The sequence below is a fragment of the Leptonychotes weddellii genome, chromosome 6 (assembly GCF_054177405.1).
Source record: "Leptonychotes weddellii isolate Sample4059 chromosome 6, ASM5417740v2, whole genome shotgun sequence".
NCBI lineage: Eukaryota > Metazoa > Chordata > Mammalia > Carnivora > Phocidae > Leptonychotes > Leptonychotes weddellii.
Genome location: NC_138374.1, coordinates 81,718,486 through 81,732,470, shown reverse-complemented (window position 1 = coordinate 81,732,470; position 13,985 = coordinate 81,718,486). Strand labels below are relative to the sequence as shown.

The 13,985-nt window shown below is 45.0% G+C and overlaps 1 protein-coding gene across 4 annotated transcripts in view; it reads left to right on the top strand.

Annotated features, from left to right (window-relative positions):
• The first annotated feature begins 3,261 nt into the window (after window positions 1–3,261).
• DESI2 (desumoylating isopeptidase 2) overlaps window positions 3,262–13,985 on the top strand; it is a 45,419-nt gene continuing 34,695 nt past the window's right edge. The window contains exon 1 of one of the 4 annotated variants that reach the window (XM_081824479.1): window positions 3,262–3,549. In XM_081824479.1, coding sequence (XP_081680605.1) covers window positions 3,508–3,549 — 42 coding nt within the window. In that variant the 5' untranslated portion in view covers window positions 3,262–3,507. Of the gene's footprint in view, window positions 3,550–3,731; window positions 4,193–13,985 lie in introns of those variants that run through there. The other 3 variants (XM_081824480.1, XM_081824477.1, XM_081824478.1) reach the window with 3 other exon arrangements.

The window sequence follows — 13,985 nt, the reverse complement described above, 5'->3', positions numbered from 1 at the left end:
ATATTACTGGAGTAACTCCTGACAACTACCCCAAAAAAGTCTCCCTATTACACTTGACTACTGCTTGTCTCCTTCAATTTAAATGATAAATTAATGAATATATACATTTTTTTAATGTCCTCCACTGGTCTGTAAGCTTCATGAGGGCAGCAGTCTTGTCTGATTTATCACAATGTATAAGTGATACACCATGGCTGACATTCCTTTAACACTTGCTCAGTGAATGAATGAGGGATAATTTCGTTATTGGTGGATCAATACCTAAATTACATGAGCACTGCAAGTCATTCCATCATCAGACAGTGAATTCTCTTTTGTGTCTGATGAATTTGAAATAATCATGGGACATCCTGTGTGGTAGGCAGAATAACAGCTCTCCAGAGATGTCCTCATTGAATTCTCCAAAACCTGCAAATATATTACCTCACATCGGAAAAAAGACGTTGCAGATGTGATTAACTAAGGATCTTGAGATGACATTATCCTGCATTATTCAGGTGGGCCGATGTAATCACAAGGGTCCTTCTAAGTGAAAGGGGAAGGGCAGGAGAGTCAGAGAAGATATGATAAAGGTCAGGGCAATGTGGCCATGAGCCAAGGAATGAGAGCAGCCTCTAGAAGCTGAGAAAGGAAGCAGATTCTCTCCCTAGAGCCTCCAGGAGGAACACAGTCCTTGATTTTAGCCCAGAGGGAACCATTTTGGACTTCTAACCCCTAGGACTCTAAGATAAGAAATTTGTGTTATGTCATTTTAAACCACTAAGCTGGTGATCATTTGTAACAGCAGAATAGGAAACTAATACTTTTTATGGAGAAGTCCAGGTTATACTGGCCTCGTGCTCAGGACAGACAGGGGTGTGGGGAGGGGGGCATCAGACTTTTCAGCATGCGTGTGATAGTGACAGCTGGGAGCAGATGGGATCACAAAGGGCAAAGCGAGTGTGCAAGGTCAGAGGTGAAGTGAACCAGCGGTGTGAGCCCTCAGTAGTGTAGCCAAGACTAAGTGAAGTGTTAACAGATAGTGCCTTTCCCCCACACCTCTAGTTTGTTCAACACGGTTAGGTGGATAGGAAGGCCACAGAGGGAAAGGGAAGGGAAGCAAAGCAGCAGGGTACGCCAAAAACTAATGTTAGAAATTCGTCCACCGCATGCCTGAGGACAGTCAAACAACAGTCATGCACACAGGCCCACCGCCACTCAACACTGTCTGGCAAGTGAATCCTATTTCCCTAGTATATTTGTTTTCCCCCTTCTACCTCTCTCTCTTCAAATTTCCTATATCCCCCGCCTCGCCTCTCCCGCTCTCCAGTGATCATCTTGCCTCTTATTCGTTGAGAAAAATCAAAGCAAATCAGGAGAGAACATCTTCATTCCCCCACCCTCAAATTTCTAACCTGCCCTCACCTTCTGTGCCACCACTATGCACCTGCATCTGCCTTATATGCTGTCACTACGGATGAAGCATCCCTCATACTAATGGCCAACCCTGCCACTTGTGCCCTAGACCGCTTCCTCTTCTTACCTTGCCTTGAGAAATCTCCGTCCCCTACATCATCAATTTCTCTCTCTTTACATACAACTCTACCTTGGGATCTCTCATCTTTCAAATGTCCGCCATTGACCACAGAGCCCTATGCCACTAGTATCCCAAGTTGCCTATGGTCTCCATTTCTTCACTTTACATTCACTCCTCAAATCATTCCAGCTGTCCCTTGGATCCCACTCCTCCCAAGACTGTTCATGTCAAGATTAGCAGTAACCTCCTCATTGCTGAATCTGATAGTCTCGTGGCTCCTGGGCTTCATGTTATCCTGCCTCTGTGGTTCCTTTGACCTCTAAATGAAAGATCCTAGAGCTTTGCCTTTGGCCCCTTTCTTTTTTTAGCTGCACATTCTCTCCTAGGTCATCCAATCAGTCCCAAGGCTTAAGAGTCTATTTATAATGGCCACGACTCCAGTTTATCCCGATGTCTACCTGGTACCATAGATGTCTAAAACGCATTTCTAACTGAACATGACCAAACCACAACTCTTGATCTCCCTCCTCCCAACTGTTCTTCCCAAGTCTCACATCTTATAAATGGCACTACCACCCAAAGAATCTCCTAAGCCAAAAATCTAGAAATTACCGTTGAATGCTTTCTCCCTAACAAACTCAACACCAACTCATTAGCAAGTTCCTGTAGGCTCCACTTGCAAAATATTACAAATAGGATTTTCTCAGGGTTCCCCACTTCCCCCAACATCCAAGCCACCTTTTGGCACGCGCTGCCTAAGAGCTTCCTAATTGCCTGAATGTTAGCTTTGCTGTTCCCTTTTGATAGGATATTTATCCAGACGGATATTCGCCATTCAAATCTCAGTTTAAACCAAACCTCGTCACCAACACCTTCCAGCTGCAGCTAATCTAAGATTACTGTCAATCACTTCATCCTATTTTGATTCTCTGCACAGCACATATCACCCATATTTGTCCTTCCTCCTCTCTTGTTCACGGTATTCCCCAGGGCCTGCAACACTGCGGGGCATATGGCAGCACACGACAAATATTTGTTGAATAAATGGAAAAGCAACTACTGTGTCCTAGGGTTATGCTAATCTGTGAGTACTGCACACTCTTCCCATGTCGGCAAGATAGTCTCACACAACGTAAGATTTTATATTGAGTACCAACTGGATGCATGTTGTGCCCCTCCCCCCACAGCTACCTGCCTTCCTCGGTTTCCCCACCGCTCCACGTGCAAAAAAAAAAAAAAGCAAGGAGGGTTTGGAAAACAGGGTCATCATTATGGTCTTTTGCCACATTCCGCTGGCTTCAACGGGCTCAACGCGACAAAAACCAACAGTGGCAGCACCGACAAAGAAGGGTTGAAGGTAGAGGACTTCACCTGCCGCCAAGGGCGGACCGCAGAGGACCGGCGCGGATCCCAAGCACTGCATGCTGGGAGCTGTAGTCTCCCGGGGAGGCCTGCTGCTGTAAAGAGCGGGGCCCCCGCGGCATGCTGGGAGCCGTAGTCGTGGAGATTCGGCTCCTGCGCTTCGAGCGGCGAACCGGGGAGTCCTCACTGCATGCCGGGAACTGTAGTCTTTCTGGGACTCCGCTCCTCCAGCGTGGAGAGGCGCCATTTTAGGTCCCGAGGTGCGGCCGCGCGGAGCCAGAGCGCAGGCGGGCTCTGCCCCCGCGCCGGGCCGGCCCCGCCCCGGGGCTCCTGGGCGCCCGCCCCCCTCCCCGCTCAGGCCCCGCCTTTCCCCACGTGTCCGCTGCCGAGGGGAGGCGCCTGAGCCGGAGCGGGCCCGCCAGCGGTCCAGCCCCGTCGGCGCAGAGGGTCCTGTCGGTGGCGCCCGGGAGCGGCCCGGCTCCCCGATGCTCCCGCGCCGGCTGCCGCGGGCCGGGCTGTGCGCTTAGTGCCCGGCTCTGGCCCGCTGAAGTGCCCGAGGGGGTGGGAGCGGCCTCGGCCCCGCGGAGACGGAGCGGCTGGAGGACGAGGCGGCGGCCGCGGGGAGGAGGATGGGGGCTAACCAGTTAGTGGTGCTCAACGTGTACGACATGGTGAGTGCGGCCCAGGCCGGCAGCCTCCGGACGCTCGGCGCGGGGCTCGGACCCCGGCCCCCAGCCCCTGCGCTTCCTGCCTCGCGCCTCCGCCTCCAGCTTAGTCGTCGGGGTGGGGGAGGGGAGTAGGAGGCTGTTTGAATCCTCGCGCACGTCGGCGGGCGGGCAGCGCTGCCCGGTCCGACCGAGGGCTCTGGCCCGGGCTCGGGGCGGCTGGAGCCTCGGTGGTGCCCCCTGCGCGGCCCGGAGCTCGCGCCGGGCCCGACACCTCGGCGGCCGAGCGGCGTCCTTTGGGCGAAGCTCCCGTCGCGGGTCCGACCGCCCACTCCCGCCCCCCGGACTCCCGGCCGCCAGGTCCCCGAGCGCCGGTTCTCCCCGCTCTGCCGCTTCTCCCAGCCGCACACCTCTTCCTGCCCGAGTCTTCAGAAACTCCCAAGCCCTTCCAAGTCCCGAAAATCACAGCTGTCGGTGCCTGTGCTAGAATCTCGTCCAAGGTGAACGGGAGCCAGCACCCCTTTGCCTCCAAGGCAACCTCATTAACGTGAACGAGGCTCCAGTTTAGTAAACCCAGCTGAGTTCCCTGGAGATCCTGGTGGGGCTCCTCTGCTAGCCTCTGAAGACCACTTTCCAGGTGATGCAACAGGTATCTGACGTGACCACAGGAGAGGGAAGGGGAGAACTTGTTTATGAGGTCATCTAACTTTGGAGTACTGCAAGCACACAGAACCGAGTCCAAGGATTGATCTGCCGTATAATTGCAATTGAAGTCCCCGGTATTAGCGTTGCAGTTAAGATGCGTGCTTGGGTTTGTTTGCTTTCCGTTGATGTGTTTTGTTTTGTGAAGGAGTTACCTCTGCCTTCGATGTGTGAGATCTCTTGGCAGATGAAGAAGTCCTCCTCATTATTTTTGCTGGCTTAAAGATGCAGAAGAGCTGAAACGCCAGATGTCAAGAGTCATGGTTCTCACTCGCAGATCTAAACTTTTTATTCCCTGGCATTGTGTTTACATTTCTAAATTTACAGTGTAACTTCTTGGGTAGAAAGGAACTCCCGTGCCCTAATCTGGGAATTATATCAGGATGAGATAGAGACTGCCCGCCCGGGATTTGAGGTGAGGTCTCAGTTGAGTTAAGTCGGGGTTTGGAGGTGGAAGATGGATTAACATACTGAAGAAAGTGAAACACGGAGAAAAAATTAGAGTAGAACTGAAGGGCCTAGGAAAACAGGGCACTTGGTAAGGTCTTTGGCCTATGTCACTGGTTAGAAATCATTCTCTAGATGTCAACTTTTTATGATACTGGATACCTTTATTGTTCAAGACTTTTTATTGCCTTTTTACTGTTTCATTGCCCACCCCCACCCCAGTGATCTGCGTTTGGTTTTTTGTTTATTCATGAAGACAATTACAAAACATCTCACAGCATGTATTCTGCTTTTGAGAGCACAGTATGTTTTTTCTTCTGGATTATTAAACCCCTTTATAAATTAGGATTATGCAATGGCCAGAGGGTCGTAGACTAAAAGAAATCTGAAAGTAGAGGTAGAGAGAAGTTTGGCTTTTTAAATAAAAATGCCAGTGCATTCTTTGGCATATAATGGGCTTCCTTACACTTTAGGTACTCTATGAATCACAAAAATCATTGTTAATTGTGGTAACTGTAGGAAAAGCTAGAGGTGGTATTTAAACCAGTATATTTCAAAGGGAGGAGTATTCAGAAAGATGTTAAAAATATAAACTTGTTTAATAAAGATCTTATTCCTTACATCACTTTTGTAAAGTAGGTACTTACAGAGGAGGCAGGTAGAGAAAGGGGTAAATTAAACCTGCCCAGGTGACAAAAAATAGGATCTAGAATTTCTAGACTGCAGTCTGATTCATTATCTCCTCTACTGAATAATTTCTGTGTTTCTTATAAACTGCATCTTCCTAGCAGTAGGAGAAGGAGCATATGAATGTCTATCAGAACGGTTAATAGTTGAATTATTAGACTTCGGACAAACTTGCCCTTGCATGTTCTTTGAGGGCTCTCAGGCTGTGGCTGTTTCGTGTCACTAACTCAGCAACCTGCTGTTATTTCATTATGACCTTGTAGAAGTCACAAAAATGAATGAGTTATCCTTTCTTCTTTGAGGAATTTAGAATATCATAGGGGAGGTACAACAGTAGTAACAATTCAAAACAAAGTAGCCTGATTTTGGTAATGGAATGACAGAAGAGGAGGTAAAGGAGGAGACCACATGTGGTTGTAGGATCAGGGATTGCTGAGAGGTGCAGGGACCTCTGCAGGCAGAGAACAGTCTTCAGGAACAGTGTGGCAGGAGGAGAGCGCAGGTGGGACTGGGAAACATCAGCTGGTCCAGTATAACTCAAGTAGCCTGCATGAAAGAGACAAACGGAAAGTTTGATTAGAACTTTATTAGGTTGGGGCTGGGACAAGGGCGGGGGGGGGGGGGCTGGTCTCTGAACCAGGGGAACCATCACAAGTTTTCGTTGTTGGGAGCAGGGTGATCAGAGTTATGTTCTTGAATTAAGACCAGTGTGTTGAGGTACAAGATCGTATCTTTTATACTGCTTTTTCTCAAGTTGTATTGGTTTTGAAACAGTTTTGCTTGATGTCAAGGTCAAATCTCTTTTATCTTTGATCGTGCCGCTCGTACATCATAGATGCCTTTGATGGGGATTGCTGTTGTCTGTACAGGCCTCATCTAGCAGAGTCCGTCCAGTCCAGACTCTGCAAACATCAAAATCAACCTTTGGTTTGCACTTGATAATCACTGTTTGTAGGGACCCCTTTCCATGCATCCTTGTGTCTCTCTGTCTGGGAGACGGTCACCTGCTCCAGCTCAGACTGCAGTTTTCCTGTTCCCTAGATGGGGAATTGCTGATCATTTCTGTTCTTCCATAACTGCCGCACGTAAGGGAGAAATCGTATCGGGGTCATCTGTATTAGCTTCTTCTCATGGAGGATAGCATAATCCTTAAAAGGTTACTTAATCTTACAAAGTGCTGCTAAATTATTGCTTGCTACCTTCTCAGTGATTATGTTCCTCTTTGTACTTGGGGGTAATCTACCAACAATAAAACATGTCCTGGGTTATTTCCGGGTCCTGGAATGAGGTTATTCACATATTCCTAGTTTACTGGCAGACGTCAAGCAGGTGATTCAGCTGAGTTTCAGGTGCCGGGACAGTCTCTGGTGTAGGCGCTCTCACACAAGGGCTTCATTTGCCAGAGACCCAGAGTTTGTGCCATTTCAGATCATCTTGGCTACTAATGAATTTTTATAAAACACAAATATGCAGTAGCACGATAGTATTTGTGGATTCATTCAATGAGCAGCTTTCTTCCTATTTTAAATAGTATCTTTACATCTTCAGAGCCTTAATAGAAGAAAACCGCTAAGATTCTTCAAATAAGGAAGTTTGGGTCCGGACTTCTTTTGACCATCCTGCTTCAGTCCGAGTCCCCTAAGAGCATGTGAGGGCACACACGTGTGAGAGGACCCGACTTCGCACACTTCTGTGTATCTAATTCAGACTTCTTAAATGAGTTCCAGACGCATCTAAATATACTCTTCACCTAAATCAGCATGTCCAGGGACAGACTCTCTCCCTTCCCTTCTTTCCCCAGCTCAGACTTCGCCCTTTGCTCCACCGAACACTCCCCACCCCCACTCTTGGGTCATAATTTTGTCTTGATAACCTTCTGCTTAGTTTCCCAAGCTAGAAGGCTGGGAATAAAACTACTGATTCTTCTTTATTAAAGCCCATCGGAGTCCAGTCACCAGGCCCTGTCTCTTGTCGTTTGGTTGATTCTGTCTGAAAGTAATAGTTTGACCATCAGTAGCTTAAGCTGGAGGGATACTTCTCTTGAGTCCAGAGATAAACAATCCCTGGGCTAGTTCAGCAGCTCAGTGGGGGCTCATCAAGGACCGAGACTTTTCGTCCTTCCACTCTGCTGTCTGTCCCCACCCTGCTGACTTTTGTTCTGCTTTGTCCCCTCCTGGTTGTAAAATGACCGTCCCGGCACCAAACAGAATCGTCCCCCAGCAGGATGTGAAGGAAGACAGAGGCGAGTAGGGCCTTTTTCTCCTTTTCATAGTTCTCCTTTTCATAGAAGAGGCTTTGCCAGAGCCACACTCCCGTCCCGAGGAGGGGTCGGGACTGGGCTCACCTGTAGCCGATGAAGCTGGGAGAGTGGCTGGCTGGCTTTCCCGGCCTGCGCCGTGAGCTGTGGTGGGGAAGGCAGGGAGTTGGAAATGGCAGTTAGCCGGAAGCCTGTGATGCCTGTCACATATTTTACCTTCTGCGTATTCCTTAAATTGGGTACCTTATGCTCATTTCCACTGTTGCTTCTCAAGTTCAGGTCCTCATTATCTCTGTTTGTATAATAGCCTTCTCCTGGTTTCAGTCTCTGGGCTTACTCCATTTGAATCCATCTCCCCCTCTGTCACCAAAGTAATCTCCGGACATGTGAATGATTGTGCCATTCCTCGGCTTCACGTTCACCTGCAGGAGAGAGGCTAATGCCCTTTATGATGTGACCCCTACCTGACTCTTAGAGGCCCACCTCATGCCGGTCCCCCGCTACTTCCCACCCCGGCATACACACTTTATGCTCACACGGGGGGATTGTTTAATTCTATGAACAGGCTCTACTGTAGTAGCTCACGCCCCATATCTTTACTCATGCTGGTCTCACCTAGAAATGTCCTGTTCCAGCATTGATCAGCTGCCACCCCCCACCCCCCCACCCCCGCACCTCCTGCCTATAGCTTAGCCCGTGGTCGTCAGACTTGAGTGAACTCCTGTGCCCTCATTGTACTTTCTGCATACCTTACAATGCACGTGTTATAGTTCCGTGCTTCCCACTGGACCAGGTTCCTTGACAGCAGTGTCTAGAACAGGACCTGTCATGAGGATGTGTTCTATAAACATTTACCAAAGGAATGGGAACTTAAGAGGCGGTTTTATTAGGAATGGTGCCAGTACTTAAAAATAGCACAAAAAGGTCTTCAGATATCTCTTCTCTTTGGGCCTGATACCTATTTCTGTATTTGTTCCCCTACTTTTACTTAGTATATTACTGGATTTTAGCTTTGGTTATTGTAACAGGATGATCAAATGAAGGGGGGAGGATCACGGGAAGGGGATAGGAAAAATATCAAAATATTCTTCTTTGACATAGTTTTTTAATTTTTTTAAACACTGTGGGCCTAGACTGAGGAAATGGTCTTAATCTGTTTATTTTGTGAAGTTGGATCTGCGTCAGTCCTTGAGAGGCCCTACTCGCCTCTGTCTTCCTTCACGCGCTGCTGGATGAGGACACTGTGTTTGATGCTGGGACAGTCATTTTACAACTCTAAGGGACAAACCAAGAACAAGTAGTCACTCCTTGGAAGATAATCTTTCTGAAAACATTGTCAGAACCTTAACATAAATTAACCAGTTAGTGGGAACTCATCTTCATGTCCTTGTACTTTAAGATTCTCTGCTGCTTCGGCCAGTGCCCTTCACTACTGGACAGAGAATCTGTGAGTCCATGAGTCTAGCTGAGAAAAGGACAGTCCTAAATCTGCCCTCCTACATTACCTGTGGCACTATCTTTTCTTTTTTCTCGTTTAGTATACATGAGAGAAGAATTCAGTCTCGCTATGTGTTTTCTGTTGCTGCAATAACAAAATGCCAAAATTTAGCAGTTTAAAACAAGGCAGATTGAGGATCTCACACTTGTGTGGGTCACAAGTCCAGGTGAGCCAGGCTGGCCCCTCTGCTTCGGGTCTCACCAGGCTGAAATCCCTGAAATCGCTGTCAGCCGGCCTCGGCGCGGGGGCAGACCTGTCCCCAGGCTCATCCAGATGGTCGCCAGAATTCAGTGGCTTGTGGTTGTAGGGCCGTGGTCCCATTCCTTGCTGGCTGTCAGCAGGGAGCCCTTCTCAGCTGCTTAAAGCCTCTTGCCTCCTGGGTCTTCAAACCAGCAGTGGTGCCTGGAGTCCCCCCCTCACCTCAGATGTCTCTGACCTCCCTTCTGCTGCATCTCTTCTACCTCCATCCAGAGAGACTTCTCTGCTTTTAATAGCTCATGTCATTAAAGAGGACCCATGAGGATATGCCAGGGTAATCTCCCTGTCTTCAAGTGTCTCTATCTTAAATTCTATCTAAACATCTGCAAAGACCCTTTACCATGATTCACAGTAACTTATTCACAAGTTCTGGAAACTAGGGTGTAGACACCTTACGGAGTCATTTTCCCTATCACACCATCTATGAAAGGTATTTTGTAAACCCAGATCTACCTTTTAGCAGTCCTTTGACTTGGCATGGAATAAGTATTAACTCAGTAACTTCAAGTGAAAAATTTGAAATATTCAAAAAATAAAGCGTGGAGGGGTGCCTGGCTGGCTCAGTCAAAGGAGCATGAGACTACTTGATCTCGGGGTCAGGAGTTCGAGCCCTGCATGGGGTGTAGGAATTACTTAAATAAATAAAATTTAAAAATAAAGCATGGAAACCTTTTATGAGTGGCTAATACTAAAGGTCCAAGCATGTTGGTGACTACAGGCCCTTCAAACTGTGGTGGTATATTATCCACTCTGATGTCACATCTGTGATAAAGTTAACAGAATAGAATTTAGTGAAACTTGTAAATTAAATAATATTAAATACCAAGGAGAGCCTACTATTTTAGGTGGATTCTTCCATTAAATAGATCTTTTAAAACAGGACATACATTTACTTTTCATTTGTTGACTGATTTTCTACATGATTATTTACATTCCAAAGCAGCAACATTGTTCAGGTGTCACCCAGTTGGTGAATAGAATGTAAAGGGAAGACGGCCAAAATAATCTTAAGCTGTTAGAAAGGCAGAAAAATAATAAAGGGAAATGAGATACATGAAAATAACTTTAAGTTTCAATTAATCTGAAATGGATTTGGGTATATGACTGTGAGCAGCCCCCCAAAACAATAACTTAAAAACTAATTGACCCCACATTATTTGAAATAAAAGTCTTTGCTCACTAAATTACAATGTCATCCTTGTCATAACACTAAATTCTTGCCTGTACAGATACAGAATTGGTGAGTCTCTTTACTGCACTATTTTAATTATTATAATTTCACAGTATATCTTAGTATATGCCTGGGCCAGTTTCCTTTCATTCTTTTTCCCAAGGTTTTTTTTTTTTTTTTGGCTATTACTCATTTCCTTTTCTAGGCTCTCTGAAAAATTCCATACATTGTTTGTCACTTTGGTTTTTTTTTTTTTATTATTGTGTTAAAACATAGAAGTTACTGCCTTAACCATTTATGGCTGTATAGTTCAGTAGTGTATATTCAGTGTTGTACAGCCAATCTCCAGGACATTTTCATCTTGCAAAACTAAAAACTCTGTATTCACTAAACCTCCTTCCCGTCTGCCCCCTAGTTACTGCGATTCTATTTTCTGTGTATGAATTTGGCTAGATACCTCGTAGAAGTGAAATCCGATAGTACTTGTCTCTTTTAACTGACTTATTTCCCTTTGCATAGTTTCTCCAAGGTTTATCCGTGTTCTAGCACATGTCAGAGGTCCCTTCCTTTTTACGGCTGAATAGTGTTTCACTGTATACATATGATACACCATATTTTGTTTATCCATTCATGTGACAGTGGACATCTGGGTTGCTCCCACCTTTTGGCGATTGGGAGTAATACTCCTGTGAGCATAAGTGTACAAATATCTATTCAGGTCCCTGCTTTCAGTTCTTTTGGATGTACACCCAGTAGTCTGTAAATTGTTGTTGTTGCTTTAATTGGAATTACACTGGTTCTTGTGCAGTTTAAAGTAACTTGGGAAGAATTGGCATCTTTCCTATTTCCGTATTCTTTTCTTCCCCATGAAATGGGTTTGTTTTTTTGCTCTTTGAAATTTTTATCCAGAAAATGCAAATAGTTAATATATGCAAATAGTTAAATAGGTTAATTCCAAGCCCATATATCTGAGCCATCTACTAACAGTAAATTTAAAAAGTAAGTAAAATATGATTCTAGGTCATTGCCCCATAAACATCTTTGCTGCAAACATTTTTGCCGCAAAAGTAATTGACTGTAAGGCAATTTGCTATTTAAAAAATCACAAAAAAAACAAAAGAGGGACTTTCATTTGAAAGGATATAATCATGAAAAATGAATAACAAAATTAAAGGACTTAATTGTGAAATACAACATATTTGAATGCATTTAAAACACATGTGGACTCATGGCAGTATTGTGCAAACAACTGATTTGATTTTGTGGATTGTACCAGGCACTCGTCTTCGAAGTCTTTCATTTGTAGTAGTATACTTTCTTTTTTTTTTTCTTTTTTCGGCCTCTTGATTCATCTTATTCAGCATCACAGTTTTGCTTCTTTCACTAAAGTTTCTTCCTCCATTAAGAGAGGTATCAGTTTCCAAATACCAGGATGCATATTTGGAACTGAGCTTTGCACTGCATTGTGCAAGCCTCCTACACTGCTGGTTTTTTTTCTTGGCATGTTGTCACATGTTCATTGACAGACATTCCAGAGTTCTATGGGAAGTGTGGAAGAAGTGCTAACGCTGTAATGCATTTGTGACTGAGCTTTGTTATCACTGTAACTACTGTGTTCTCATGTTCTAGAACAGTATAGTATGCAGTATGGCTTTACACTCTTTTATTTCACACTTCCAGTAGGTTCCGTCACCGTATTTTTTATCAAGTCAATATATATAGTTGTTACAACCCACTGTTTTAAGACCGCCATGTCTACCTGTCAGTGTAGAGATCGCTAGCTAAGATTTATATAACATAAAAATAGGAGCTTTGTTAATAGAAAAATAACTGACAACTAGCCTCAGTATGTTAACCCTGCTGAGGGCCGTTGATTCGTCCTTGGAGAAATGAAGCCAGACTGTCATCCAGTTATTTTATCTTTAAGGCGAAATTTTCTTACAGCCAACTGGTTATGTAGCAGAAATGTTCGTGGCAAAAATATCTATGGCCAAGATGCATATATATAGCAAAAATACCGGACATGAGTAAAAAATAATATGGTATATTAAGTGGCAGTACAGCTAAAGAGGAAAATGAAACAGGAGGGGTAGGAGAGTGTAGGTCAGGACGGTGTAGTGTAGTTTCTACTCCAGTTTCCAATAGAGTGGTCAAGAAAGGCCTCACCAAAGAAGGCGTTCCTGAAAGGTGAAGTGGTACACCATGTGCCTATGTTGGGAGAGAATGTTCCAAGCAGAGGGTATGCAAGTACAAAGGAAAAGTCAGGCCACATGCCTCCTAGTAAATGTAAGAAGCGAGAGAGGTTTTGAGGGGAATTTCTGATTGATGTTCTCAGGTTCATATGGATGGTTGAAAATAGAGCAGGCGATACCAAAGAAGGAGCAGTCTGAGATGGGGATAGTTTCCACAAAGCTGAAGAGCAACATTGCCTAATTGAAAACTGAGGAGAAAATACTAAGATTTAGAAAATCTCTGAGAACTCTGAGTAGAAGGGTCAACGTCAGTCTCCAAAAGGATCAAGTGCTAGGCAGAATTTCCTAAAAGTTAGGAACATTCATGGAATTTGAGAAACAAAACAGGTGAATACAGGGGAAGGGAAGGGAAAATAAGATAAAGACGGGGAGACAAACAGTAAGAGACTCTTAACTCTAGGAAACAAACCGAGGGTTGCAGCGGCGGATGGGGTAGCTGGGTGATGGGCATAAAGGAGGGCACTTGATAGAATGAGCACTGGGTGTTATATGCAGCTGATAAATCACTAAACTCTACTCTGAAACTGGTAATACGCTGTACGTTAACTAAATTTGAATGTAAGTAAAAAAAATTTTTTTTAAAGACAAAAAAGTTAGGAACCAAAGCCTGGTTTAACTTTTAAATGTTAAGGATAAAGTAGAAGGTCTTACAAATACACACAGGCAAAAAAGTTAATACAGGGGACAAAATCAAGCTAACTTCAGACTTCTTTTTCGTGACACCAAAGCCTAAATAAAATGGAGCATTATCTACAGAGTATTGAAAGGGAAAACATTTCTGTCTGAATGCTATGGCTTCTCAAGTTGTCACTTGTGCAAAAGGACCTAGAGAGTATCAGGCACCTTTTGGGGAGCTGAAAAATGACTCAGCCCTTAAGAATGGAGTGAGCAGGGTAAGAGAAAAGGCTATGGGCTCCACTGCTCATTTAGCAAAGCTGTCTCCTATTACATATATATATGGTTCCAATGCCAGTGTCCAGAATTACTCTTCACAGAGAATGAACATGATGTTAAGAAGATTAAGATTATATGCCATTTGCAACGACGTGGATGGAACTGGAGGGTATTATGTTGAGTGAAATAAGTCAAACAGAGAAAGACATGTATCATATGATCTCATTGATATGAGGAATTCTTAATTGCAGGAAACAAACTGAGTGTTGTTGGAGT